At 55.1% G+C, this 26,957-nt stretch overlaps 2 protein-coding genes across 4 annotated transcripts; both read left to right on the top strand.

Moving 5' to 3' along the window:
* The first annotated feature begins 982 nt into the window (after positions 1-982).
* PGAP6 (post-GPI attachment to proteins 6) lies at positions 983-19,250 on the top strand. 3 transcript variants are annotated; one of them, XM_050979955.1, is made up of 13 exons: positions 983-1,152; positions 5,187-5,364; positions 6,874-7,081; positions 7,193-7,293; positions 7,653-7,918; positions 9,165-9,484; positions 10,173-10,266; positions 10,841-10,964; positions 11,604-11,740; positions 14,210-14,388; positions 15,176-15,322; positions 15,672-15,788; positions 16,645-19,250. In XM_050979955.1, the coding sequence occupies exons 1-13, from the start codon at positions 1,056-1,058 to the stop codon at positions 16,939-16,941; spliced, it is 2,265 nt and encodes a 754-aa protein (XP_050835912.1). In that variant the 5' UTR covers positions 983-1,055; the 3' UTR covers positions 16,942-19,250. The 3 variants fall into 3 exon arrangements, with proteins under 3 accessions (XP_050835912.1, XP_030085743.2, XP_050835913.1); XM_030229883.2 differs by having other exon boundaries at positions 7,160-7,293; XM_050979956.1 differs by lacking the exon at positions 983-1,152 and adding an exon at positions 1,253-1,615 and having other exon boundaries at positions 7,160-7,293.
* Positions 19,251-19,863: 613 nt separating this feature from the next.
* MRPL28 (mitochondrial ribosomal protein L28) lies at positions 19,864-25,078 on the top strand. The gene is made up of 5 exons (XM_050979961.1): positions 19,864-20,221; positions 20,314-20,466; positions 23,068-23,202; positions 24,057-24,143; positions 24,688-25,078. The coding sequence occupies exons 1-5, from the start codon at positions 19,868-19,870 to the stop codon at positions 24,769-24,771; spliced, it is 813 nt and encodes a 270-aa protein (XP_050835918.1). The 5' UTR covers positions 19,864-19,867; the 3' UTR covers positions 24,772-25,078.
* The last annotated feature ends 1,879 nt before the right edge of the window (positions 25,079-26,957 follow it).

Genomic DNA, 26,957 nt, shown 5'->3' with positions numbered 1-26,957 from the left:
ATGAACAAGCAGTGAACAAATTGAAGCTGGAAATTAGCAGAATAGTCTTTTCCCATCCCTTGAGCTTTATGTGCTCAAGCTTGTGGGCTGACTTCAGGGAAGTCTTCTCCTAAATCAGGTGGGGACACTGCCAGCTTTGAGCACACAGCCTGCTCTGACTGGGATTTTGGTGATGTCAGAGCTCCTGGAAAATGACAGGCATTTCCCGGGGGATTTCCTTCCCATGCCCCAAGAATTTATAACAAAGAGAAATGTCTTGTGAGAGCAAGAAGTAAAAACTGCATCTCCAGGGAGGTTGTGGTTTACTGGAAACAGGTCCGAAGTCCTCAGCTAAGGACTTGACCAGTTAGGGAGTGGTGGGATTTTTGCTAGAGCAAGGACTCCAAGCTGCATTATTTCTGCTGGGGAACACATCAGAGGTATCCCAAGGAAAACGCGGGTAGAAGAAAATCCTTGACTCTTTTGAAATCAGCCGGAAAATCAGAGAATGGCTTGACCGTGCATATGAAAGCCACATCTCCCGTGAGTCCCATGAACATGGCAGATCCGTGAGAGCAGGGAAGGCAATGGGCTTTGCGGGAACGAGCATTAAATCACTCATCAGCTGAAGGGCTGAGCCTCGCAGTGATTTCCCGTCTGAGCGGGGACACGGTGGGCTGTCCGGTTATGACCGAGCCATGTGCATGTTTGTGATTCCAGCTTCAACTGATCTCCGAGTGCCACCTTCCTCGGCCTTCACGGCGCTGACAAGCTCACCCGGGAGCCCCACCGGCACCGCGCCCGGGCTCTCTCCCGGTGCCCGGGATGCTCGGACCCGCCAGGCGCATCCCGGGGGCTCGCAGGACGGAGCGGGGCGGTGCGGCCCCGCCGGCCTCCGCGGGCAGCCCGGCTTCGTCCCTCCCGCTTCGTCCCTCCCGCTTCGTCGCTCCCGGTGCCGCGGGGGGCGGGCCCGGGCCGGGGCGGGGCGGGGCGGGCGGCGGAAGCGGCGGCGGCGGCGGCGGCGGCGCTGCGGGGCGGGCAGGCGGGCGGCGGGCCCGGGGCAGCGGCGGGCGGCCATGGCCGGGGCAGCCGGGCCGCCCCTGCCGCGGCTGCTGCTGCTGCTGCTGCAGCTCCTGGCGCTGCCCGCCGGCCGCGCCGACCGCGCCGGCCCCGGTGAGTCCCGGCGGGGCGGAGAGGGGCGATCCGCGGGGCCGGGGCACGGCGGGGGCGGCCGCGGGGTCTCGGGGGACAGAGGCGGCGGTGGGAAAGCGGAGGGTGGTGTTGAGGGGAGCCCCGGGAGCTGCCCCGGTTGTCGCAGCTGCCGCCGGGGTGGATGTGCGGTGACTTTGGGGCGGTTCGTGCTTTCCCGAGGGAGTCGGGAGCTCTTGAGCATCCCCGGGGAGCAGCGCTTGTGCCGGCCCTGCGGAGCAGTGGCAGGTCAGGCCACTCGCAGAGGGTTCTGCTGTGTTCGCAGCGGTCGTTCTCCTTGGCTTTGCCTTGTTTTCAGGTTACTTTACTTCCAGTGCATGCAGTCGGATGGATGGGAGCGGGGCTTTTGGGAGAGCGGTGGGTCTGGGGTCCCGCGGGGATTGTGCCCCCCCTCCGGAGCTGCTCTGGGATGGAGAGGTTCGGGGAGGTGAGGTTGTTCACCTGCTCGCTCCGTCTCGGAGGTGGGCTCCTTGTGCCCGTGGTTGTCCTGTTGATGGTGCTTATCGCTTCCTCGCAGTCCGCAGAGCGTGAGGCTCCCGGGGAGCCGCGGGGGACATGGCCCCGTGCCCCAGGCCCACCCTGCTCTGGCATCCTGCTCGCTGGGTTCCCAGCCCTGGAGAGCTCCCTGTGCCTCAGGTGTGGTGCCGGGTTTGTCCCGGCGCCGTCCCGCCGGCTGTGGGAATGCCTCTGTAGGGAAAACCTCCGTAGGGATATGGCTGGGCGCTGGCAAAGAGCGGCTGCTCCCCGGGGGAGCGAGAGGTCCTTGCTGTGCAACACTGGCCGATGGATTTTAGAGCCGGGATAAAGGAACGGGATTTCTGTTACACTGTAAGTGGGAAAACATCCTGCAACACAGCCCAGGCTTTTCTCGAGTCAGGCTCATCAACTCTGTAGCTTTGCACAGTGTCTGCTTTGAAATGAGGGCTTCATCCCTTTGATGGGGCGCCCTGTGGAACCCGCAGCCAAGGTATTACATCCTAAAACTACCATGAGATCATCTTTGCACAAACAAACCCAAGCTGTAGCAGGTGACTCTTTGCTCTGAAATTGAAATAATGTGTCTCCTCTGTGCATCAGGGATTCTACCACGTTCTGTTCTTTGTCTTAAATCACCTCTGGTTTTCGCACAATACCTTTGAAATCTCCTTATGTGAGATCTGTATGGAAGGGGATGGAAAACAGCATCCACTGGATGGGTCTCTTGCTCAGTTTAAAGCTTGTTTCACATCATGGAACAGTCAAGTGGGACTTTCCAGGTGTTGCTGCCATGCTGGTGTCAAGCAGACTGAATAGATGGGGATGGACACAAAGAGAGCACAGCACATGCCAGAGAACTCTCTCTTGATGCAAATGGGCTGCCAGAGCACACATTGGGCTGCAGTGACCTGTCTTTCAGGCTTTTCTGTGCTGATGTCCCGCTTATCTGTGGTATTTCCTTGTCACCGTGGGTGGAGGAAGTCAAATACCAGGCTGCTGGTGCAGCTCAAGGTGCCAGCACAGCCTGTGAGCAGGGGCTCAGCCCTTGTCACCACAAGAAGCTGTTTGTCAGTGGACTTTGTCCACAGCCCCAGCTGGTGCTTACCTGGTGACAGGCAGTGCGTGGGCAGGGCAGGTCTGCCTGCTCTGACCTGGTAATGCTCTTGAGCTCGCTCCACATAATTGACCAGTCCTTAATAAAGAGCACTGCTGATTGCTGCAGTTTTTAATTTTGCAATTTTGGCCTGCCCTGTCCTCCCCCAAGCCCACACAAAGGGAGCTTTGGCTTGGTGAGGACATGCAGGATGGGTGGTGGCCATGGCTGACAGCTGGTGGGCTTGGGGCAGGTTGGAGGTTGTCTGATGGGACCTGTTGTGTGGAGAAGGACCAGGGCTCTCCCAGCTCTAATCATGCTTTGTGTCCCTGCCTACCTTCCTCCTGTGCCCAAGTGTCCCCATGGACTGCCAGAAATGAGTGTGCCAAGTGTGTGTGGAGTGTGCTGGGGGTACAGACACCTCTGATGAAAGCCTGCTCCTTTCCATAGCCCCAGTGTGGGAAATGTCCCTGGGCTTACAGGGATCACAGCCAGCTCTTGTCCACAGTACCCACACACTGTGTAGGGAGATTTGGTTTGAAAAGTCCCTTTTGTGGTCTCTGCTCCTTGCTGGCTGAGTGTGACCCCGGCATGGGGACTGCAGTGGGACAGCTCTGCCCAGGGGCTGTGCTCTCCTGGCTGTCCTGCTCAAGGCTCACTTTTCTCTCTGGCCTTTCCTGCCCCTGTGCATGGAGGTGCTGCCAGCTCTGCTCCCTTGGCTGTCCCCCGGGGCAGCCCCTGCGGCAAGGTCAGAGCCACGCTCTTCCTCCAGGAGCAAATCCTCCAGCTGCCTTGTGCGGCTGGTATTTCTGCTTTCCTGTTCCCTCCTTTCCCTGCTGGACTCGCAGGATGCCCGCAGGCTCTGCCTTGGGAAGTTGCCAAGGAGTTAAAGCCGTGATTACCGTTCCTGTCTCCCGGCCCTGCCGTGGGTGCAGGCTGGCCAGCGTCCTCCTTTGGGGCATGAATCGGAGTTCCTGCTAGGATTAGATTCCTCCTGGCAGGAACTACGTCCCAAGGATCTGCTCCTGCCTAAGGATTGTTTTCCTCTTTCTGTCCCAAGGATCTGCTCCTGCCTAAGGATTGTTTCTTTGCTGTCTGTCTTATACACAGTTGGGTCCTCTGTGTTTGCAGCACGACCCTGTAGGAACACTGAGTTAACTCACCCTCACTGCTATTCTATGAGAGAAATGAGGAATCTGCCTCTGAAAGGTACCACAGTTTCTCCCCACTCTGGGGATTCCACAGTAGGAAAGGAGCCCCAGGAAGCACTTCACAGACACATGAAGACATAACCTTCTACCCTCTTGCTGAGTGTTAGAAAATTTGGTTTTGGATGGCCTTGGCTCTGCTGTCTCTGTGCAGTTTATCCCTTTCTCAGCTGGTGTGATGCTTCTTTTCCAGCCCCGAGCTGCAGTCTGGCTGGTTTGTGTAATGTATATTGTGCTGGGGGGGATCTGTAGGTGTGTAGCTGGGCAGAGGGATGGAGGATCGAGTTCATCCTGATGGCACTTGGACTGAGTAGCTGTTGTCCTCTTGCACACCCTTTCAGCCTACCCTGGGGCTGTTCTCACTGTCCAGCAGCCTTTCTTCCAGCTAGGAAAATCACTGGGCTTTAGAAGGTATGTCTGAAAGAGTTACATTTGCAGCACATGAATTTGCATAGTGTTGTGTGTCACGGGAAGGCAGTTCCCTGTGTCCTGAGCAGGGTAAATGGATAACCACAGAATGGTTTGGGTTGGAAGGGACCTTTACAGATCATCTCATGAGCAGGGACACCTTCCACCAGACCAGGTTGCTCTGAGCTCCATCCAACCTGGCTTGGACACTTCCAGGGATGGGGCAGCCACAGCTTCTCAGGACAATCTGTGCCTCCTCACAGAGAAGAATTTCCTCCTAACACCCAATCTAAATCTCCCCTCCTTTAGTTTAAAATCATCCCCCATCCTTTCACTGTCTGCCCATGTAAAACATCAGCCTGTGTGCCCAGCTGGAGACAAGGGCACAGCTCTTGTCACCAACAACTGCTGCTGGGGCAGAGGGCACCCCTGTGCTGCCTGCACCCATCTGCTCTGTGCTGTGCCCATTCCATCAGCTTTCCTTCTGCCATCAGCCTTTTCTCCTGACCTTTTCCTCCTCCTTGGTGTCTCTGGTGATCTCTTATCTTTGGGGGACATTTCTCAGAGTGAAGTTTAGGCATCTGTTAGTGCTCTCTGGTTCAGGATGATGGTTTTATAGTGGGCATGTGGGTGGTTCTGGCTGGAGGTGCACAGATCACCACATATCTAATGGGACTGGAATGAGAAATCAGGGACACAGACTGCACTGTTCCAAGAAACATTAAACCTCCTGTGTGCTTCTGTGGGTGGATAAAGCCCTGCAGCCTGCCCCAGCAGCTCCCCCACCAACTGCTGTGCTCTCTCCCTTGCAGACTCCCTGTATGTGTCCGAGTACTTCTCTCAGAGTGCACAGAAGCTCTCCTTCTACAGCTGGTATGGGAATGCCAAGCTCTTCCACTTCCACGTGCCAGAGGACACCGTGCTGCTACGCTGGCTCCTGCAGGCATCCCGGGGGAAGGGCCCTGAGTGCACCAGCATGGAGATCACTGTGTATGTATGTCCTATGTCCCTGTGCCAGGGCTTGTCCTGAGGGCTTCTTGTCCCCTCGTCCTGCTCACTGGTGGCTGGGGCTGGCTGGTTGTGGTGGTTGAACAGTTCCTCAGCTGCAGGAGCTGTAGTTTCTTCAAGCAGCAGCAGTGAGTCTGTGTTTAAACCTGTAGCAGTGTTTGGTGTTCATGTTACCAGTGGATCTGGGGGTGCCTGTCAGGTGTGGTGTCCAGGAGACCCCTTAGGACATTGGAGAGAGCTTCACGGCGAGGCAGATGTGGTGCTCAGAGGTGTTCCTGGCCTGACAGAACCTGCACACGGTGCCAAACAATGTGGGAGCACTACAAGGGACTTGAGCAGACCCAGAGTGGCTGGAGATGGGCAAACTGCCCAGTGCAGAAGAACTGAGGAGATCTGGGGGCACTTTGTGAGGGGTGCAGCCGAGCGTGGAGCAGAGATAGGAGAGGAATGTGGTGGTGTGAGGATACAGGAGCACGAGGAGGTTGAAACTCAATGTCAGTGAAAGAAATGCTGCCTTTAAAAACAATACCTGACTTGTTGAAGGATTTGAGGTTCAAAACTTGGCAGATTTTGAGGTTTATCTTTGGAGGACACCGAGCTTCCTCAGCAAGTTGTGCCCATGGAGTCACATGGGTCTCTGGCACCCATTCCACAGAGATCTGGGAGTGACTAAAGCTGCTTGGCTTGTGCTTCCCTGGTCTGTCCTGGGGAGACTGGCACTCTTAGTTGCTCCTGAGCAGCCTGGCACAGATGATCTGCCTGCTTTCTGCTTCCCAGAAAGGTTTCCAGCAGTCTGGGGACATGAAGGACAAGGCAGCAGCTAAACAATAACCCAAGAAATGATGGCTAACCCAGATAAGCTCAAAGGAGTAATAACATATCACCTGTCATGTCTGCTTGCTGGACCTGTTGCAGTGCAGTCCAAAAGCAATCAAATTAAATGCCAAATTGACTGGGTAAATATCTCCCACGTTCCTCAGCTGTGTGTGTTTCTGCTACTTCAAATGCTGGGCTTATCTAGAAAGCAGAAGTGCTGCTGTACTGAAGTCTGTAATAGGGGCTTCCTTGGAAAGTGTCTTTTTAGTCTGTCTGCCTTCCTTGAAAGAGGAAATGGGAAGATGCAGGTCTTAGCTAGAAAATTAAAGTTCTTTGTAGATGATTTTCCCTATATGGGCAATTTGCTGATGGTTATAGAGCAGTAGTCTGTGGGTGGGCCTTAGCCTTAGCAAGTGTTGGAAATTTGCTCCCAGGCTTGATGGAACCATGTAAATCTTTATAAGCTGCCAAGTTAAACCAATCTCTAAATAAATCCCAGATAAGCTAATAGCAGCCAGTCCTCACCAGATGAAAATGATGACTCCACTTGAAAATGTTGGGGGTTCCAGTCTGCTCCCTTTCCAGTCCCAGGCCAGTTTGTATCCCAGTTTATCTTGCCCGGTGTCGGCTCTGCTCTCACCGCGGTTTCTTTCTCTCGGTTTCTTTCTCTTGCAGGCACTTTCGGCACGGAGCCCCTCCCGTCATCAACCCTTTGGGCACCCGCTTTCCTGCCAATGCCACCGTCCGTCCCTCCTACAACATCAGCATCACCCTGAGCAGTGCTGTGCAAAACACCACCTTTGTCAATGTCACCACACCTGCCTCAGGGGACTGGTTCATCGCTGCCCACCTGCCCCAGGCTGCGGGCAGGATCGAGGTCAAGGTGAGGGGCCTGCCCTGTGCCCTGCCCCTCGTGCCTCACCACAGCCACAGCTGACCCCTGTGCTCTCCCCTCCTGCAGGGTTTCTCCACTCCATGCCCCTATATGTTCCAGGCAGATATGTTTGTGCTCAGACTCACTGATATGCCTGTCCTGGAGCCTGGTGTCCCCATGCCTCACACCGTTGTCTCGCCTGCTAAGCCACTGCATGTCAAGTGAGTGGGAGCAGCGGGTGGGCAGCCGAGGGCATGGCAGGGTGGGACTTCCCACACGAGCTGCTATGGGGAAGCCAGCGTTGTTCCCATGTGGGGCTGGAGCTGGGGGGTCTGTGAGCCTGTTGCTGAGCTCCCTGCAGCAGTGCTAGGGTCTGCACGGGGAGCACTCGAGCATCCTTCTCCAACTCTTCCCAGGTGGTCCCAGATTCAACTGCAGGAGTTTTAGTACTTCCAGATGTTTGCCTTGGGAAGGATTTTCACAGCACCAACCAGGGCAGTCTAGCTCTTGTCACAAAGCCCTGGGGACCTGGCTGTGTTGGGAGTACAAGCTCTGCAAACTGCTGCTCCCTCCCCTGCAGGGTCTTCGTTCCCAAGCACGCGGCAGCGATGCGGTTCCAGCTGAGCAGCTGCGTCACCAGCGAGCAGAGAGCCTGCACTGTGAGGGTGCTGCTGGGCTCCATCACCCTGCCCCAGTCCTTCCAGAGGAGCCTCACCTGCACGGGGAGCACCAACTGCAGCCTGGCTCTGGAGTCACCTCCCTGGGAGAAGTGGCTGCAGATCATGGTGGAGAGTCTCGGCACTGCCAACGCCAGCGTGTCGGTGGAGATGCTGGCTTCTTTCACAGGTGGGATTCCGTGTTCTTTAGCAGTGAGGGAAGGACCAGAGGGAGCTCTGTGTGTGCTGTGTCCCCCTTGAGTCTTTGGGTGCCTGGCTGTGGTGGCCTATGCTCCCCATCATGCTGGTTGCCTCCTTTTGGACGCCATAGTTTTTGCTTTGGGGACAGAATTGAAAACCCCGGTGTTCACCCCAGAGAGGCTTTTGCCAGAGCTGCCTGTTTGGAAACACCTGAAAAGTTCAGTGTTATTTTTCTAAAGGTTGTTTGGGAAGCAGTGGCTGGCTTAAAATTTGGTGGAGAAAATAGTTTTCTGTGGTACACCAGACTAAGGCTGTATTGACTACTAATTGGCCAAGAGCAGGCTACAGGCAGGAAACCACCTCACAGAGGTTTATTTGGGGAAATGTCTGGAGTTGTTGTAAGGGTGTGTCACCATTTCCAGTGACACCGTGTGGCTCAGGTGCTCACAAGGTCCCTGTGGCTGTGATAGGCACGTTTGCACCTATTACATGGCCATAATCCCTGTTTGACTCCTGGAAGATCACCAGCTAGGTACATTTTTAAAGTTTTCTTCTGCTGGGTGTTCTGCCGCCTCCTCTTCAGAGCAGAGCCTCATCCTGTGTGCTGGAAGACCTGGCACTGGCAGCAGAGGTGTTATCAGAGGGTAGCACTGGAGTCTCTGGGAGCAATGGACGGTCTCCAGCAGTGGGACTCCAAGTGTCCCATGCAGCTCCATCAGCCACAGTGTACCCAGCTCCACTGGGTTAGCTTCTTCCTTCTGCTCAGCTTTGTTTGGGGAGCTGGGAGAGAGTTTTGTGCAGCCTGTGGCACAGCTGAGTGCTGAGCTCTGCTGGTGGTGAGTGAGCACTCCCTGAGCGCCTTGATGGTGCTGTGTTATCCCTTCTTCTGTTCCCCCTTCCCTGCAGCTCCACCCACTGCACCACTGCCTGGCTCCCAGCAGTGTCCCAGCTTGTGGATGCTCCTCCTGCAAAGATGGCACCTCAGGGACAGGTTCAGGCACCTCAGGGACAATTCATGCAGAGCATGAACCACCTGAAACCCCCCAATTTGTGCAGGGCATGAACCACCTGAAACCCTCCAGTTTGTGCAGGGCATGAACCACCTGAAACCCCCCAGTTCATTTAGGGCATGAACCACCTGAAACCCCCAAGTTTGTGCCACCCCTTGGAGCGCTGGATCTGCTGGGTGAGGTGCTAGACCTGGCTGTGCTGATTGCTCTCCTTTTTGGCTCTAGTTTGCAGACCAGGAAGCGCCAGCTCCTTCCTTAACTTCATCAGCCTAAACCAGAGCCAGGCTGGTGCCAGGCCAGGAGCAGCAGGCAGCTCTGCTCCAGCTGCAGCACAGGCTCCACTCAACACATCCGGGCAGCGCAGCTCCTGCCTGCAGAGCCAGCCCGTGGTCAGGGAGGACCTGGACGTGGTGTCCGTGCACTACCGGCTCCTGAACGGCCCCAGCGTGCCCGTGAGCTCCCTGTCCCCCACCCTGCTCCTGCTCAACCTCAACACGGGCATGGACAGCGGGGGATCCCTCGTGGTCAGCCTGCTGCTCAACAAGGTGAGCAAGGTGACAAAGGGGATTGTGTCCCCTTGGCAGGGCTTATCCCTGCTCCTGCCTGCTCCAGAGGTTGTAGGCACCAGTGGGACTGTTTCTCTTTTTGTTGTTACAAAGTACTCCGAGTCTTTTTTAGCTGCTTGCAGCATGTCCCACCTGCCAGCTCCAATTCAAATGGCACAGCCTGCGGCGTGTGGCGGCAGTGACGCAGAAGAGACAAAATGGAAAGCAGCTGCAGTGCCATCTTCTCCATGGGAGCCTGGCACCTTGCCACCAGGAGAGGAGGCTGAGCAGGGGAACCCAGGGATGTTCCTGTCCAAGTCACTGATTCCCAGCCTCCTTCAGTGACACCCCACCAAAATCAGCCCCCTGAAATTCCATTAAACTGCTTAAGAGCTGGCCCAGGGCTCAGCCCTCATGTTCTGCAGACTCTGACTCGTGTCTCCCCTGTGCTGGTGCTGAAGTGATGAGTGGGTGTCCCAGCTCTGGGGCAGGGTTCCCCACGAGGATCTCTTGCCTCTCAGCCATGACACAACACAGTGGTAGCACAAGGTCCAGTGAAACAGAAACCTCTGAATTGATGGGTGACTTGACCTGAAGGATTTATTGTCCCTGGGCACTGTGGGAAAGGAGTGGTGCAGGGGGGTGGCACTGGGGCACTCTAACGTGGGGCACTGCTCTGTTTGCACAGACGTCTGTGAGCCTGGCCAATGCCACCGTGGCAGCCTGTGTGAGTGCTGCTTCTCCAGTGCTGTCCCTCAACGCCACACGGAACTGCAGCACAGGTAGGAGAGATGCTGGCACTGCCACCAGCTCAGCTGTGTCATCCCAGGCTCTGCTTTTAGACCTGGCAGGCTGTTAGCTGACTCAGGACTTCATGGTGTGTGTCCCAAAGATTTTTGCACAAACCCTCATGAGGTCTCTGTGCTGGCACATTCCCAGGGCTCTGGGGTGCAGGTGGTGGTCTGGGCACCACGAGATAGCCTCCACCAAAGGAAGGTCTGGTTACCAGCTGGGGCTCTTCCAGCCTTGTTGGCAGGGGGTGTGGGGATGGTGAAGGTACTGCTGGTGTGCAAAGCAACTAAGCTGTGTACTGGAGGACTGGCCAAGACACCAGGCTGTTCCAGGTGCCCTGTGCTGCCCAGATATGCACCAGGAACTGAGATGACAGAAAAAACTGAGATCTCAAGAAAAAGGGTCTTGAGAGCTGGGGTCCTCTCCATGCCCCTAGTGCCTCCTGAGCATGGGAGCAAGGAGCTACAGGAGGTAGCTGATTCCTGTGTGGTCAGTCTCAGCCTGGGATAGCTGTGGGCCCTTCTCCTCAAGCCCTGGCACATCACAGCACCCTCCTTTTTTCAGCTTTCTCCCAGGGCTACCCTCTGAGTGTGAGCACGTCCTCTGCAGAAGCAATGCTGATTGTCCTGTACCCACAGACTGATGACTGGTTCCTGTCCCTGCAGCTCCTCTGCCCCAAGGGACAGGGGTGAGTCTGGATGTCACCTCACTACCTCCCACTGTCCTTATGTGAGCAAACATGACCCCTGTCCTCCTGTCTGGGCTGTGGGCTCCTCTCATGTGGTGGCATTGCACTATGGCTGCAGAGGGGCAGGGAGGTGGGTGGCCCTGCTCACTTGCTCCCTTGTGAGCACCCCGCAGCTTGTTTGATGCTGAGCTGGCACAGCTCACGTCGACTGCAGATGGCAGAGGCTGCCTAGGTGAGCTTCCCCTTCCCCAGGTGCATTCAGAGGTGATAAATTGGGAAATAATTGCTGCTGTTACCCTTTTGGGAGGTCTCTAAGGTGCAGAATTCCTGCAGTTTGCCTTCCTGCTGGTTTCCTGTGTAAGGAGCCAAGTGCACAATGCAAAACAGCACTGGTGACACTGGTCCTGAGGACAGTCATGGGCAGTGGGGCTGCCAGGGGATCTGGGGAGAGCTGCCACCCACCTGCACATCAGTTTGGCAGCCCAAGGGGCAAGGGGGCAGGCTCTGGCTCTCAGGAGGGATGGAGCAGATCCCAAAATACCAGGGAGTTTGCAGGCAGGAGCACAGCCTGGCCATGGGGAGCAGGGCAGGGGGCTGTCCCAAGGGCTGTGGCAGTAGGGGGACGTGCTGTTCTTGCAGGGAATGTGGCAGTGCTGAAGGCAGAGTGTCGGTGTTGGCGTACCTCACCCCCTGCTTCAACGACTGCGGCCCCTACGGGCAGTGCAGCCTCCTGCGCAGGCACGGCTTCCTCTACGCTGGCTGCAGCTGCAAGGCTGGTGAGTGCCCCGTCCTGGGAAGCTTTGCCATCCTCCCCGAGGGGACAGCACAGCTTAGGGTGGGGGGGTTGTCTCAGGGTCTTTCACTGGTCAGAATGATCCCAAGAAAAGTTTAAAAGTCTCTTTTCCCAGCCCGGCGCTCAAAGGAGTCAGAGCTCTTGAGTTCTCGGTCTCAAGGTTGTTTGTTGTTCCTTATCTATAAAATATTTTCTCCTGTCCTGCCGAGGTCTGCTCAGCAGGACAGTCAGAGGCACTCTGCCTGCCCCCAGGGTGGTGCTATGTCTTTATACTAAAAACTACACATACAATGTTTACAATTACTTCCCAATACCCATCACCTATGTTAGACAGTGAGCTTCTACTCTAAACCTATCCAAAAGTGCCAACATCACAGCCAAGAAGAAGGAGAAAGGCTGGACATGCCCAGATTCCTCCATCTTGCCCCCTGAACCCCCTTTCTAAAAACCCCAAAATCTATTTTTCACCTCATGATAAATTCATTATCATTCTGCTTAAACTGTTGTGGCTTGCAGATCTTCACCTAAGGTTGGTAACTTGCTCCACGGGTCATAATCAAAACCACAGGCATCTTGGGCTCTGTGGCAGGGTCTCTGAGCCCCCTGGCAGGGGTCTTGGCCATTCAGGACAGCCAGAGGGATGTCCTGGGTTCCGACAGGGGTGGAGTGGGGGAGCCTGGGGTTTGCTGTGGGTGGTGGTGTCACAGTACCCGGGAAAGCAAAATTCTGGGAAGCACCCAGAGGTGATGGGGAATGGGATCAGGACAGCTTGGAGTCCCCCAGGGCTTGGAGCAGTGCTGCTGAGCATCTCCAGAGAGATCAGGGTGCCTGAAAATGCCTGTGTCAGAGCCTGTGCCTGTCAGGGCTTGCTGTGTAGGCTCCTGGTACAAGATGTGATGAGGCTGGGCTGCAGTCCCTGTGTCTCCTGCCAAGAGCCTTAGACTCAGAGGTGCCCCTGGAGGAGGAATATCTGTGTCAGCTCCTAATTATCTTAATGGCCTGGGAAGTCTGTGGTGTAGGGAAGATGAGCTCTGCTGTGCTTGGGTGGGTCTGTGCACCTGTTCTCAGCAGAAGGACAGGGCAAAGTGTGGTTTCCTGCTGCTCTGGGCCTGAGCCAGGACCTCCCTGCTGCAGTGCTGCTGATGGGTGAGGAGAGAGATGGAGAGCAGCATCCCGACTTCCCTGAGGGCTGCCAGCTTCTGGGAAGCACAGAGCACCTTAAGGGAACTGGAGAATCAGGCTGAGGACAGCTTTCTGCTGAATCACCCCAAGCAAAGTGCCCCATCTGCATATTGGTGACCCAGAAATAAACCAGAGAGAGTAGCTTCCCTGGGCTCTGCCTGGCAGGGAGCCAGCACCCGGGGCAGAGCTGCTGCTGTGGGTTCCAGTCACTCTGGAATGGGATGGATGCCACTGTTAACTCTGCTTCTTGACCATGGAGTGCCTGCATACCCCAGCTGCCCTGTGGCTGGCCTCCTTTCTTCAAAAGGAGGTCATGGGCATCCAATATTTAATTTAAATAATTTAAATAATTTTTAAAAAGAAGAGGCAGATTTGTGTTCGTAGAGATTGCCTCAGTTCAGTCCTTGGTATCCAGTCAGGGGGTGAGAGTTGTGTTTTGTGTCAGGCACTGTCCTTTAGGAAATTTTCACTCCTGTGCAGCCCTGGATGTCACCATGGGCTGAGGCAGTGGGCTTGTTCAGCCAGTAGAAGAGGAGCTGGGGTGGGACCAGTCACACTTTGTGATGCCCAGAGGTTACAGGGACCCTGGAGCCAGCTCTGCAGGGTGAACGCAGGGAAAGGGCAAGAGCCCACAGACATTGGCTGCAGCAAGGAAATTGTCACCTAATTTGAAGAAGACACATATTTTCCCCCTTCAGAGTGGTTTGTTTTTGCACAGGTTCCAGGTCTCCATCCTTGGAGATCTTCAAAAGTCAGTTGGGGAAGGTCCAGAGCAGCCTGACCTGGTTTGGGGTCTGCCCTGCTATGACAGCTGGTAGGAGAGGAGCCCAGTGGCTTCCTCAGGGCTGGGGATCGTTCTCTACCTGATTCCTGGGATCTGCAGGGATCTTGCACCCAACTTACACCATCACATGAAGCATCTGAACCTTGAGTGCTTGATGTTCCACCAGCACGTAGCACGTGTGTTGAGTTACTGCAGGGATGGAAAGTACCAGTGTGGATGTAGGATGTCCTCTGCCACATGGGACAACCTGGGAAATGTCCTCAGGGCAGCCACAGGGCTCTGCTGGGCTTCCCCAGCTTCCCACAGCAGAGTGTGTGACAAATAATGAGACACCCTGAGAGCAGGAGCGTGAGAGGCTGATGGAGAAGAGGCTCAGGGACAGTCTGGTGTGGGATTGTTCCTTCTCAGGCACGCCAGGCTCCTGCTGGGTGCTGTGGGAGGACAAGGCAGGGCCTTTGAGATCCACAGAAGCCTCTCTGTCCACAGGTTGGGGCGGCTGGAGCTGCACAGATGACAGCAAGGCCCAATCCGTGGGCACACAGAACCTGGCCACGCTCCTGCTCACCCTGAGCAACCTCATGTTCCTGCCCGCCATTGCAGTCGCTGTCTATCGCTTCTACCTGGTGGAGGCCTCTGTCTACACCTACACCATGTTCTTCTCCACGGTAGGGACTGCCTTGTGTCCCCTGACACCTCCCCCTGAGCTCTGGCAATGCTGTGCCAGAGTGAAGTCCTTGGTGGAGCAGCCCATGCTGGAGCTCCACGAGGAGCTCCTGGGATCATTGGACAAGCACCTCCATGGGCACATTGTAGTAGACAAGAATGTTCAGGGGTTGGAATGGACCTTAGAAATCACCTGGTTCCATGGACAGGGACAACCCTGCTAGACCTGGTGGCTCAAGGCCTTGTCCAACCTGGCTTTGAATACTTCCAGGGCTGGGGCATCAACAACCTCCCTGGGGAACCTGTTTCAGTGTCTCACCATGCTCGCAGTAAAAAAATTCTCCCTAATATCTCACTTAAATTTCCTCTCTTTCAATTTGTACCTGTTAGTCCTTGTCCCATCACTCCCATTCCTGAGAAGAATCCCTCTCCCTCTTCCCTGCAGCCCCCTTCAGATGCTATGAGTTCTCCATGCAGCCTTCTCTTTTCTGGCTGAGCAGCCCCAACTTTCTCAGCCTGTCTTCACAGAGCAGGTGCTTCAGTCCCCTTGTCAGCTGCATGTCCCTCCTCTGGCCCTGCCCCAGCTCTGTCCCCTGCCCTTTCAGAGCTGCTGGGTGCCTGCTCTCACCTGCTTTCCATAACGCCACAGCAGTTTGGTCGAGCTTCCTGGAGCCACTGCAGGAGGGATCCTGCCTGTGGGCTGAGTCTTCTCCTGCCTCCCCTTCCCAAAGAGCCCTGTGGTGCTGCTGGCTCCATGCTGACCTTTGCTTTTGTCCCCTTTTGGGCCAGTTCTACCACGCGTGTGACCAGCCGGGCGTGGCCGTGCTGTGCATCATGGACTATGACACCCTGCAGTACTGCGACTTCCTGGGCTCCGTGGTGTCCATCTGGGTCACCATCCTCTGCATGGCCCGCCTCAAGAAGATCCTGAAATACGTGAGTGTCAGGTGTCCCCATGTGGCCTAGCCAGACTCCAGCCAGCCAAGCTGAGTGGCCACACTGAGCCCTCTCACCTCTGTATTTAATGACACAGCTGGGTGACAAAGCCTATTTGTCACCCAGTGCCACCCGGAGTTGTTTTGTCCCAGCAGTTTGGCTTTCCAAAGATTTGGGGTAAAGGTTTGTGGCTTCTGTGGTTTCTCCTTCTTGAAGGTGTTTTTCCTGACTCTAGTGTGGATGCAGAGCTGGGAAGCCAGAAGGAGAGGTACTCCTTGCCTCTGGCACGTCTGGCTGTGCTCTCTCAACAGATGAGCCCCTGCCAGTAGTGGTGGTGTTTCTTTTCCAGGTCCTTTTCGTCTTGGGGACCCTGTTAATTGCCATGTCCCTGCAGCTGGACCGCAGAGGGGTGTGGAACATGATGGGTCCCTGCCTCTTCGCCCTTCTCATCATGGTTACAGCCTGGGTAAGTGAGGGCAGCCAGGCAGGACCTGCTGCCCTTTGCTCCCCATGGGGAATGGTGGTGGCAGAGCAGACCCAAGGCTCCAGCCCATCAAGAGGCATGGCTTGAAACCCTGAAACACTCAGGTGGAGGGAGCCCGATGAGGGATTCACCTTCCAACCCTGCAGTAGCTGAGAAACCCCTGGTTCTGGGTCTCACACCTGAAGCTGCAGTGCTGTCCCAAAACACAGGCGGTGGCTTGGCCCTGGGCAGAAGCTGCAGCATCTGTGCTAGCCTCTGGTGCCACAGCTCCTGGGGGTTTTGCAGAGCAGAGATGGGCCCAAGCAGCAGGGGGGGCCAAATTCCTCAGGGACAGCAAGCACCCTGGTGTAGCAGTTCGTTTAGGGGGGTCCCCAGGGGGCCCCCTAAGCTGTGTGTTCACTGGTAGCAGCAGGCAGGCAGGCAAGGAGACTCCACACAGCTTCTGAGGGTGCTGATTAGATGAGGGTTTATTGGGGGTCCCACCCCCCAGGAGCAGCATGGTTTCTGAGGGAGAAGGGGGATAGGGGGAGGGAGAGCCTAGGGAGAAAAGGGGCCAAGAGAGAGCTAAGGGCCAAGAGAGCCTCTGTGGTCTCCCTGGCACAGCTTACCAGGGAGATTCAAGGCACAGAATAAGCCTTGGGCCAGTCATGGGATTACAGATCCGTGATACTGCAGGGGAGGATCACAGCCTTGGAATAAACCCTACATTTTCGAGGGGTGAGACAGACCATACCATTTAACTAAAATGTGACACCACAGATGCTCTGGGGTCTGTTTCTCCCCTGCCCCAGCTTCTGCTGGGCTGCTGAATCCCCAGAGTGTGCTCTGACCCCCCCAGGTTCACCACGGAGCAAAGCGCAGGCACTGCTACCCCTCCTCGTGGAAGCGCTGGGTTTTCTACCTCCTCCCAGGGATCACCTTGGCTTTCATTGCCATCTCAGTGTACGCCTTCATGGAAACCAATGAGAACTACTACTATACCCACAGCATCTGGCACGTGCTGGTGGCCTGCAGCGTCGCTTTCCTGCTCCCTCCTCGGGACAAGCATAAGAAGCCCTGGGCCTGGTCCCAGAAGCTCACGTGTCGCTATCAGATCTGCCAGAACGACCGTGAGGAGCTCTATGCTGTGACCTGACCTGGCCTGGCCTGGCTGCAGGGATGGGGAGGCTGCTCCTGCCCGTGGCTGCCCCTGGCATGTCGTCAGCCCTCTCACGTGCTCGTCCCCTGGGCAGGAGGGCGCAGCGTGCACTGGGTTTCAAGGTGAAGATGGTCTGGGCTGGTCTTGTGGAGGCAAGTTTGAGGTCACCTCTGCTTTTCTGCTGGGGTGGGGCAGGCTCTTCGTGGTTCCAGATCAAGGAATAGCTTGTCCCCCACCTCCCCATAGCCCTGGGGGAGATCACCAACCCTTCTTCCCCTGCTGCTGCATCCATGAGGGTTGGGTTTAGCCCACACTGAGCTGGAGCCAAGGCTTTGGCTGCTGGGCTCTTCTCTGCACCCTGTCCTGGCAGAGGATGTGGGACAGGGACCTCCCCTGCCATCCTGCAGCCAGCACTTGAACCCAAGGGAAGAACACATTTCTTCTGCTCTGGGGAGCAAATCCTGCCGAGTGCCCTTGGTGCTGATGGGGAGGGAGGGAGCTGATCCCAACACGTGCTGGGCCCTTGGCTGCCATCTCCTTGGGGGTCTGGGGCCTTTCTCCCTCTGAAACAGGTGCTGCTGCTCTTACCTGGTCCTGATTCTGTGGGGGAAGAATGAGGCTGGGACTTGGGCCCTGGATTCAGGATCAGACGTGTCAGGAATGTGAAAAACCCCACGTGGGGACATGCAGGAGACGGCAGCAGCATGTGACACCCACAGCAGTGCAGGGTTTAGTCTGAGTTAACTTCAGCTCTGGAAGGAGCCAGGCTGATTCAGGTGTTCAGGGATTCACTGTTTTCCTCCTTTTGGGGGGTTTGGCGTGGGCAGGGCTCTCTCTGGGGCAGCACAGGTGGTTTGGGGTGGTGCCTGAGCTGCTCCTCCAGCCTGCTGAGCCCCAGAGCCTGGATGTGCTGCAGGCTCCTGAGGCCTCAGCAGTCCCAGCCCAGCCAGGAGCATCACCAGGAGCACCACCAGGGGTTCCCCGGGTGGCCACGGTCTCCTTTGCAGCGTGTCTCACCTTAGCCTTACTCCAGGGCACGCAGAAAGCAAGGGCAGAACTTGGCAACCAGGGAAGTTGTCTTTGCCCATCCTTCTTCTACAGATAAGGGCTCAACTCCATCCTTCCAGCTGTGTCAGCCTGCTGTGTGCTGCTGGGAGCCCCTCCTCAGGTGGCTGTGGGAAGGAAAGAGCTTTCAATGAAGGATTTGCCTCCTCGGGGTTCTTTCTCTGCTTTGAAGAGCACCCAGCTCAGCTGTGCACTTTATCCCTCTGCCTCCCCTTCCTCTGCAAAGTCCCCCTTTTTAAGCAGGCTCAGGACAAGTGAGGAACACTTGTCCAGCAGTGTCATTCCCCCCGCCACCCGTGTCCCCTGCCTTTCCTTGTGCTGCTGCCATCCAGGGCAGCACGGTGGGAAGGGGGACATGGGGCCCTCAGGGCTTCCTCCAACTTTTACCACTTTTAGGCACTTTTTTTGTCCCCTGTCTTGGTTTGCACAGAGGTGCTGAGGCCCCAGCACCGTGGCAGGGAACCACTGCTCCTTCACAGCTGTGCCGTCCATGCCAGGCCACCAGTGGAACCTGGGGACCACCAGTGGGACCTGGGTGCCACCAGTGGGACCTGGGTGCCACCAGACTGGTCTGGGTGCTGCCAGCGTGACCCAGGTGCTGCCAGTGGGACCTGGGTGCCACCAGTGTGACCTGACTGCTGCCAGTGTGACTTGGGTGCCACTGGTGTCACCTGGGTACCGCCAAGGTGACCTCAGTGCTTCCAGTGTGACCCAGGTGCTGTTGGTGTGACTCAGGTGCTGCCCAGGTGCCCCCAGTGTGACCTGACTGCTGCCAATGTGACCTGGGTGCCACCAGGGTGGCCCAGGTGCCCCCAGTGTGACCTGGGTGCTGCTAGTATGACCCAGGTGCCACCAGTGTGACCTGATGCCACTGCCATGGCCAGGTATTACTGGTTATCATAGAAAGCAATAATTCCTCATCGGGCCTTTCCCTTCAGGGATTTCTGTGCTGGAAGCAGGAGAAGCTTTGGGGCAAGAAATCCCGCTGACATGATTGTTTATTTTATTTTATGTATCATTCATTTTTGCTTTGCCCCCTCCCTGCTGACTTGGCCTTGGTGCCTGCAGGAGGGAGGGTTAATTATTTTGGGTAAAATCTGAGCAAATTCCTGCATCTGGGGAAAAAAAAAAAAGAAAAAAGGTTATTTTTTCTTTGCTCTTAATACCTGTGATTATTTTATACAGTAAATTTTAAAGCTTACGGTTTTATAATTTAATAAAGGTGATGGTATTTGCGGGCAGACGCCTGGTGGCTGCAGTCACACAACCACAGGGCTGGAAGGAGCCTCAGCTCATGTCCCTGTCCTTGCCCAGGCAGGGTCACCTGGAGCCAAAGGGACGTGTCCAGGTGGCTTTGGGATGGCCCAGAGAGGGAGAGCCCAGGGCTACCCTGGCCGGCTGCTCCGGGGCTCGGCTCCCTCCGTGTGTTCTTCCTCACAGGACAACGGGATATCCTGAGTGGGAACAGACCCACAGGGCATCATCATCCAGGGCAGCTCCTGGCGCTGCCCAGACCCCCAACAACCCCACCCTGTCCCTGAGCATTCTCCAAGCCCTCCTGGAGCTCTGGCAGCCTCGGGGCTGTGCCCATTCCCTGGGGAGCCTGGGCAGTGCCAGCACCCTCTGGGGATGAACCTTTCCTGACCTCCGGCCTGACCCTGCCCTGGCCCAGCTCCCGCCGTGCCTCCGAGTCCATTGGGCTGGAACTGCAGCGGTTCCGTCCGTGCCCGTCCCGCTCCGGTCCTCCCGCTCCGGAGGAGCCGGGACCGCCCTCCAACACCCTCAGGGCTGGCCGGGGCGAAACGCGGGCGAGGCGCGGCCCCTCCCGGCCACCGTCGCGCTCCGTTCGTGCTGGCCAATGAGCGGCGGCCGCGGGCCCGTGGGGCGGAAGCGGCGGCCGGGCCGGGGGCGCGGGGCTGGGGCGATGCCGCTGCACCGCTTCCCGCCGCGGCTCTGGGCCGCCATGCGGATGCGGGAGGGCATCTGCGCCCGGCTGCCGCAGCACTACCTGGCCTCACTGCAGGACGACACGCCGCCCACCCCCGTGCACTGGGAGCCGCACGGCCTGCGCTACCGGCGGAACCCGCGCACCGGGCAGCGTGAGCGCGTGCAGGACGTGCCGGTGCCCGTGTACTTCCCGCCCGCCGCCAACGAGGGGCTCTGGGGCGGCGAGGGATGGGTCCGCGGCTTCCGCTACGCGCGCAACGACAAGGTGAGCGCTGCGCCCTTCCCCGGGCCGGGCCGGGCTGGGCCGGTGTCACCGGGGCCTCCCCGGGCAGCCCCTGACGGCCGGGCCGTGCCCAGCTCTCCACCAGGCTGCCCAAGACGTGGAAGCCGCAGCTGTTCAAGCGGCAGTTCTACAGCGAGATCCTGGACGCCACGCTGACCATCACCGTCACCATGCGCACGCTGGACCTCATCGACGCCGCCTTCGGCTTCGACTTCTACATCCTCAAGGTACCGCCCGCAGCTCCCGGGCTGTGCCCGAGCTGCCCTCAGCCTCAGCTGGCGGGCAGGGAGTCCTGGAGTTAGGCACAGAGAATCCCGGCTTGGAATAGACCCCCAGGGATCATCCAGTCCCACCCCTGGCCCTGCACAGACCCCCCAACAACCCCATCCTGTGCCTGGCATTCTCCAAGCCCTCCTGGAGCTCTGGCAGCCTCGGGGCTGTGCCCATTCCCTGGGGAGCCTGGGCAGTGCCAGCACCCTCTGGGGATGAACCTTTCCTGATCTCCAGCCTGACCCTGCCCTGGCCCAGCTCCAGCCATTCCCTGTCACAGGGAGCAGAGATTGGAGCTGCCCTCAAGAGGAGCCCTTGCTGAGTTCTGCCCTCAGTGTCCTCTCCTCCAGGCTGAACAACTGCTGCTGTTCATGCTTTAGCACAGCTCTAAATGTTAGCACAGCTCTAAATGTTCATGTTTAGCACAGCTCTAATGTTCCCAGCCTTTAATTGCTTCCTGGCTGGAGCCCTTGAGACAAAAACTCAGAGCTGTGATCAGATTGTCAGAGCAAATCCAACAGATCTTTCCCCACGTGTGTCCTGAGAGCCTGTGCTGGGTGTGGGTGAGCTGGCAGTGCTGGCAGTGTGCTGGGCACTGCTGTGCCCCCTGGCAGCTGGTCCCTAACCCTGTGGGAGCCCAGGGCACAGGGTTTCAGGGTTCCTGTTGGCAGTTCCCCGACTTCTGGGACTCTGGCTGGGCCCTCCCAGGGGGCTCCCCTGTTTGAGGAGACCCTCTTGGAGTGATTTTGTGTCAGGAAAGAGAGACACACTGGAGTTTTTTAGTCTTCAGGACACACTGGATTTTTTTGGTCTTCAGATTCTTGTTTACTGTTACCTTCTCTCGAGTTTTGCAGGCTGTCCACACAAGGCTCAGTGCACTGGAAAAGCACCACAAAAATGGCCAACAATCTCTTGTTCCAAGGTCTTTTAAAGCTAAACTATCTAATTAAAAGCTAACACCTAGATTATTTCCCTTTTTAACCCAATATCTGATCCCACAATGTGGACTTTTCCACCCAATCACAAAAAGCCCCCCAAACCCATGAAGAAGGAGGAAGAAGAAGCATGAAGAAGAAACCCAGGACAGAAGGCACCCTGTGCCCTCCACCTTGCTTCCATCCACAGCACACTAAAAATCCCAAAACCTCAATTTCCCACCTAAGTGATACACCTAACACTACTCTCTACAATCCACTTCACACCTTAGTGGATTCTTGTCTATTCTGGAGTTTAGCAAACTTTCTCCATGAATAAAAGTCAGAGTCAGTGCTCCCCTGGGGGTCAGGGCACCCCAGAGCAGACAGGGAAATATTCCCAGTGCCCTGAGTTTCCACAAGAGGGAATATTTCTCTGTCTGCTCTGACCCCCAGAGAAACACTGCCTTTAACCTTTGCCCATGGAGGGGCTTGCAAGACTTTGAGATAAACTGGAGTCTGCCAAAGTGTGAAATAGAAAATAGAGAGTAGTATAGTTTGTCACTGGGTGAGAAATTTAGCTTGTGAGATTTTTAGTATAGATGTAGACCAAAGCAAAATGGAAGATCTTGGATGTTGCCTCTTCTTCTTCTTCATCTACTCCATGTTCCACAGCGTTAGTAGCACAAAAATAATTAGGTGAGTGTGAAAAACACCAATCACTTGTTTTTAAAATATTAAAAGTTTAATAGTAATGAAATAAAAATGGGAATATAATTAGAGTAATAATAATTTGGACAATTTGGATTAGGACAATATCAGACATTAAAGCAAAGAGTTACAGACAGTCTGTGTACCTTTTCTGGGCAAAATAAGCCCAAAAAATGACACATGTTGACAGAGAATTAACCCTTAAAAACAACAGCCTGTTGCGTATTCACACACCTCATCCATGATGCACAAATTCCATTCAAACACAGGATTCTGTCTGGGCAGTGTCAGTTTCCTCCTCTGAATCCTGACAGTGTCTGCAGGGCTGAGTGAGGCAGGAAGAAGTTCATTTCTTCTGATAATGTGGCAATAAATTCTCTTTCTCTGAAAGGTTTAGGTGTCCTGTGGCTGCTGTCTCAGTGTGAGTTCTTTCTTTAAAAAATAAAGTATCCTACATAGCATAACTTCTGTTTTAACCTTATGTTATAACCTAAAACTATATTTAACACACTGCTTAAGAAAATTAATACAGCATAACTTTCTAACATAACACACATAATAGTCATGGTAATATTTGCAAAAAACCAATCATAAAATACACATTTTTCACAGTGAGGAAAGCCACAATGCAAAAGTTACATAAACAGACAAGAGATGAGTTATTAGTAGAAAAGTAGAAATAAAGTGAAGTACGTTTTAAGAGTTAATGAGATGAAACAACCTTAAAAGACCTTGAAGCTGTACATTTTATAACCATTTTGCTTTCCCTGTGTGCTGAGTCTGGTACAGACGGCGTGCCAAAGCTTTAGATAAGATAACAATAAACAAGCTGAAGACCAAAAAAGTCCTGTGTACCACCAAACTATTCCAAGAGGGTTTCCCCCATGCAGAGAGCCCCTGAGGGGGGCACACACCTGTGTAACACCTTTGCAGACTCCCCGAGCTGACATGTGCTCCAAGCTGGGCATGGACCTGAAGAGGACGATGCTGCTGCGCCTGGCCCGGCGGGACCCCGCGCTGCACCCCCACGAGCCAGCCCGGAGAGAGGCCATCTATGACAAGTACAAGGTGTGTCCAGCTCCTGGCCATACATTCCTCATGTGTTTCTGGTCAAGAGACAGGGGGAGATGTCAAAAATAAATTTGTGAAATATTCTCAAAGCCTAACAAAAATCTCGCATAATATACATCTATATACAAACCTTAAGATAAGTGTGGTGGTGTGAGGGTCCCCAGAACAAGGTGAGAGATGAGAATTTAACTCCATGTTCTCAGAAGGCTGATTTATTATTTTATGATATTTTATTAAAATAAATTATATACTAAAACTGTACTAGAGAAAGGATACATCAGAAGGCTTGACAAGAATGATAATGAAAGCTCCTGACTCCTCAGAGTCTGAAGCAGCTGGCTGTGATTGGTCATTAATTAAAAACAATTCTCATGTTTGGATAAACAATCTCCAGACCACTTTTTCCAGAGGAGCAAAACATGGAGAAGCTGAGGCTTCTCATCTTCCCAGGAGAAGAAATCCTGGCAAAGGGATTTTTTATAAACTACCACAGTAACAAGCAGGGGTGGCACAAAGGGCACCTAAACCTGTGAAGAAGAAGGACTGGCTTCTGTTCTAAAACTTCTGTCTGGTTTTATATATATTACTATAATTTAAAAATTTAAGTTTTGTACTATGTGATTTTATACACTTCTGTTTAAACTACACACTTATAATTTTGGCCCTGTCATTAAATTTTGGAAGTTTTCTCTGTGGCCTCAGGTCAAAAGCAGTGTTCTCTTGGGGGTCAGTGCCTGTCAGCACAGAAAGTCTGAAATTCTCAGCAGCCAGGTTCCAGCACTGGGCATGGAGAGGATTTGTGTCTTGGTCACCTGCAAAGACTCTGCTACCTCCTCCTCCTTTTATCACAGGAATTTGTGATCCCAGAGGAAGAAGCTGAATGGGTTGGCTTGAGTTTGGAAGAAGCCATAGAAAAACAGAGGCTCCTGGAAAAAAAGGTGATTTCCTGAGGCAGTGCTCAGCACTGAGGTGTTGTGGCTGCACAAGCAGCTTCTCTATGGGCTCCAGGACACACTGATGGCAGGCAGTGAGGGAAGGGAAGGGAAGGGAAGGGAAGGGAAGGGAAGGGAAGGGAAGGGAAGGGAAGGGAAGGGAAGGGAAGGGAAGGGAAGGGAAGGGAAGGGAAGGGAAGGGAAGGGAAGGGAAGGGAAGGGAAAAAGAGAGAAAAAAATCAGAGAAAGAAAGAGAGAAAAAGAGAAAGAAAGAAAAAGACAGATGCTTAGGAGCTACTGATGATCCTCATCTGCTCTCAGAAGTGGAGAAGCTCCTGAATGCAAGAAGCTCCACAGTGCCTGCTCTCTCTGAGGGAGGGTTGCAGAGCTGAGCTGCTGCTGTGGGACTGCAGGTTGCCTTGTTCAGCCCCTGAATAAACCCCAGTCACATCTTCCTCTGGTTTTAGCTGCCTGGGCTCCCCGTTGCGCTTCCCCTTGCTGCTGCTCAGATTTACTCCTTTCACGTGGTTTATTCTCTGCTTTGTTGCAGGACCCTGTCCCCCTCTTCAAGGTGTATGCTGAGGAGCTTGTCAGCCAGCTGAGAGAGCAGCAACAGGCAGTGCAGAAGCAGTAGAAGGAGGAAACCTTGGCAGCAAAACCCCTGCTGCAGAGAAAGCAGTGGGGTTCAGAGGCTCTGCTGCCTGAACCAGGCTGCTGGGGAATGGGCCACGTGAAAACCACATTCTGAAGTGTCATGACAGCCTAAATTCAGTGAGGACCTGCTCCTGTGGGCTGAGGAAAGAGTTTCTGTGCTGTGGCTCTGAGAGCTCTTGTCAGACTGACTCAGTGTGGATCTCGTGTACAAGCAGCTGCTGTTGAGAGCTCTCTTGTGATACAAAATACACATTTTGGTATCAATAGCAGTAAACTTCTCTCTGATACTTGTTTTATCAGTGTGTTGTAGCAGGGGCTGTGAGACACAATGTAACTTAGATCAATCCCAGCTTCATCCGCCTGAGGTGGTTGTGCCCCAAAAGTGTGACCCCAAGCCCCTCAGCTGAGCTCCCCAGCACAGCTCACTAACCCCTGGGTTACAGCCCTGTTTGTGTTCTAAGTTGGTGACTTTTAAATCTTATTTTGTAAAGATGTAGCTGAAGTGGCTGTTGAAGTCTTTGCTGCCGTCTGGCAACAAGGGACTGCAAAGCACTTGCCATAATTACAGGCTGATGAGCAGCCTTGGGAGTCCCTGGTGTTGTCTGGAAGCTTTGTGGTGGTGCAGTGAGTTTCTGGGTGGATCAGGATCAGCCTCTGCCCTTTTCCCCTCAGCTCTGAGGTGAGGGGCAAGCACAGAGCCTGCAGGCTGAACCTTGTGTGGGTCATCTCTGTGGAAGAGACTTTGCCTTACTTCTGTCTTGGGCTTCCCCCTCTCTGGCACATCAGGGCAAGTGCACTGCCTTGGTTGGCGATAAGGACTGATAAGAGAGAAACTGGGCTTGTAGAGCAGAGGGTGGCTCCACCTGGAATGGAGCAGGACCCCAGGGGAGTGGAGATTGGCGGTGCCTGGAAGGTTTGGGGGAGGAGTGGTGCAGAAAGCAGCCACTGGGTGAGCACAGGGCAGTGCTGGGACTTGGGTGAGGGAGGTGCTAGAGTTGAATAGGATCTAAACAACAACATTTCATGAAAACCAGACTTCTCTGCTGCTCTTCAGGACAGAGCCGGGGCTGGAGGCCCTCTAAGGGGTATTGGAGCCTGCAGAGGAGCCTGGCACAGGCTGGTAGGGCTGGTTGGGGCTGCCAGGCAGGGCTTTGCTGTTCTTGCAGGGGCACAGGGGGAACAGGCTGGGTGGCAGAAGCTGGGATGTTTCCAAGCTTTCCTGTGTGTTCCATCCCCAGCAAGTCCAAGTCCTCAAGAGCAAACTGGCACAGAAGGTCATATTTGCCTAATTAATGACAGTGCAGCTAGGCCAGCACAATGACATTTGGTTATCTTCTCTCTCTGCTGCAACTGAGCTGAGTGAGAAGCTGCTGCCCAGCTCCTCGGGGACCCTGACACTCTGCCCTCGTTAGAGATAATTAGCTGGGACAAGCTCCTTGTCTGACAGCTCTGCTCATCATTAGGGCCAGCTCAGCTCATGCATTTTAATGCAGCTCCCAGCAAAGCTGCAGCCCGTGGCTCTGTGCTGGCCCCCCTGCACTGGAACGTGCCCCCGAGCCTGCCTGGCGCCTGCCCGGACCCTGCCCAGCCCCTGGGGTCCCCGGGTGCCCCAGAGCTCCTGGGCACTGAGGGAGCTGCTGGAAGTGGCTGAGGGGACAAAGAGCAGCTGCTGCTCTGTCTCAGGGGTGGGAGGTTCTGGTTCTGTGGAGCTGAGGCTCTGCTTGTGTGTCCTGCCAGGGCTGGACTGAGCTGCAGAGCTGCTCACTGGGCATCTGCAGGGGCTGCTGTCTTGGGAGGGCTGGGTGGGTGACAAGGGGTAGCAGGAGCTTTTAGGGAGAGCTCCTGTCCTGCTGGGGGTGAGGGTTCTGAGGGGGGCACTGCATGTTGCCAGACAGCAGCAAAGACTTCAACACCCACTTCAACTACATGTTTACAAAATAAGATTTAGAAGTCACCAACTTACAGCACAAACAGGGCTGTAACCCAAGGGTTAGTGAGCTGTTCTGAGGAGCTCAGCCCTACCTGCTGAGGGGTTTGGGGTCACACTTTTGGGGCACAACCATCTGGGGTGGATGAAGGCTTGGTGGGTGACAAGGCACAGCAGGAGCTTTTAGGGAGAGCTCCTGTCCTGCTGGGGGTGAGGGTTCTAAGGGGGGCACTGCATGA

The sequence above is a fragment of the Serinus canaria genome, chromosome 14 (assembly GCF_022539315.1).
Source record: "Serinus canaria isolate serCan28SL12 chromosome 14, serCan2020, whole genome shotgun sequence".
NCBI classification, from domain to species: Eukaryota; Metazoa; Chordata; class Aves; order Passeriformes; family Fringillidae; genus Serinus; species Serinus canaria.
The sequence above is the reverse complement of the archived record's forward strand: the minus strand, read 5'-3'. Positions and strand labels throughout refer to the sequence as shown.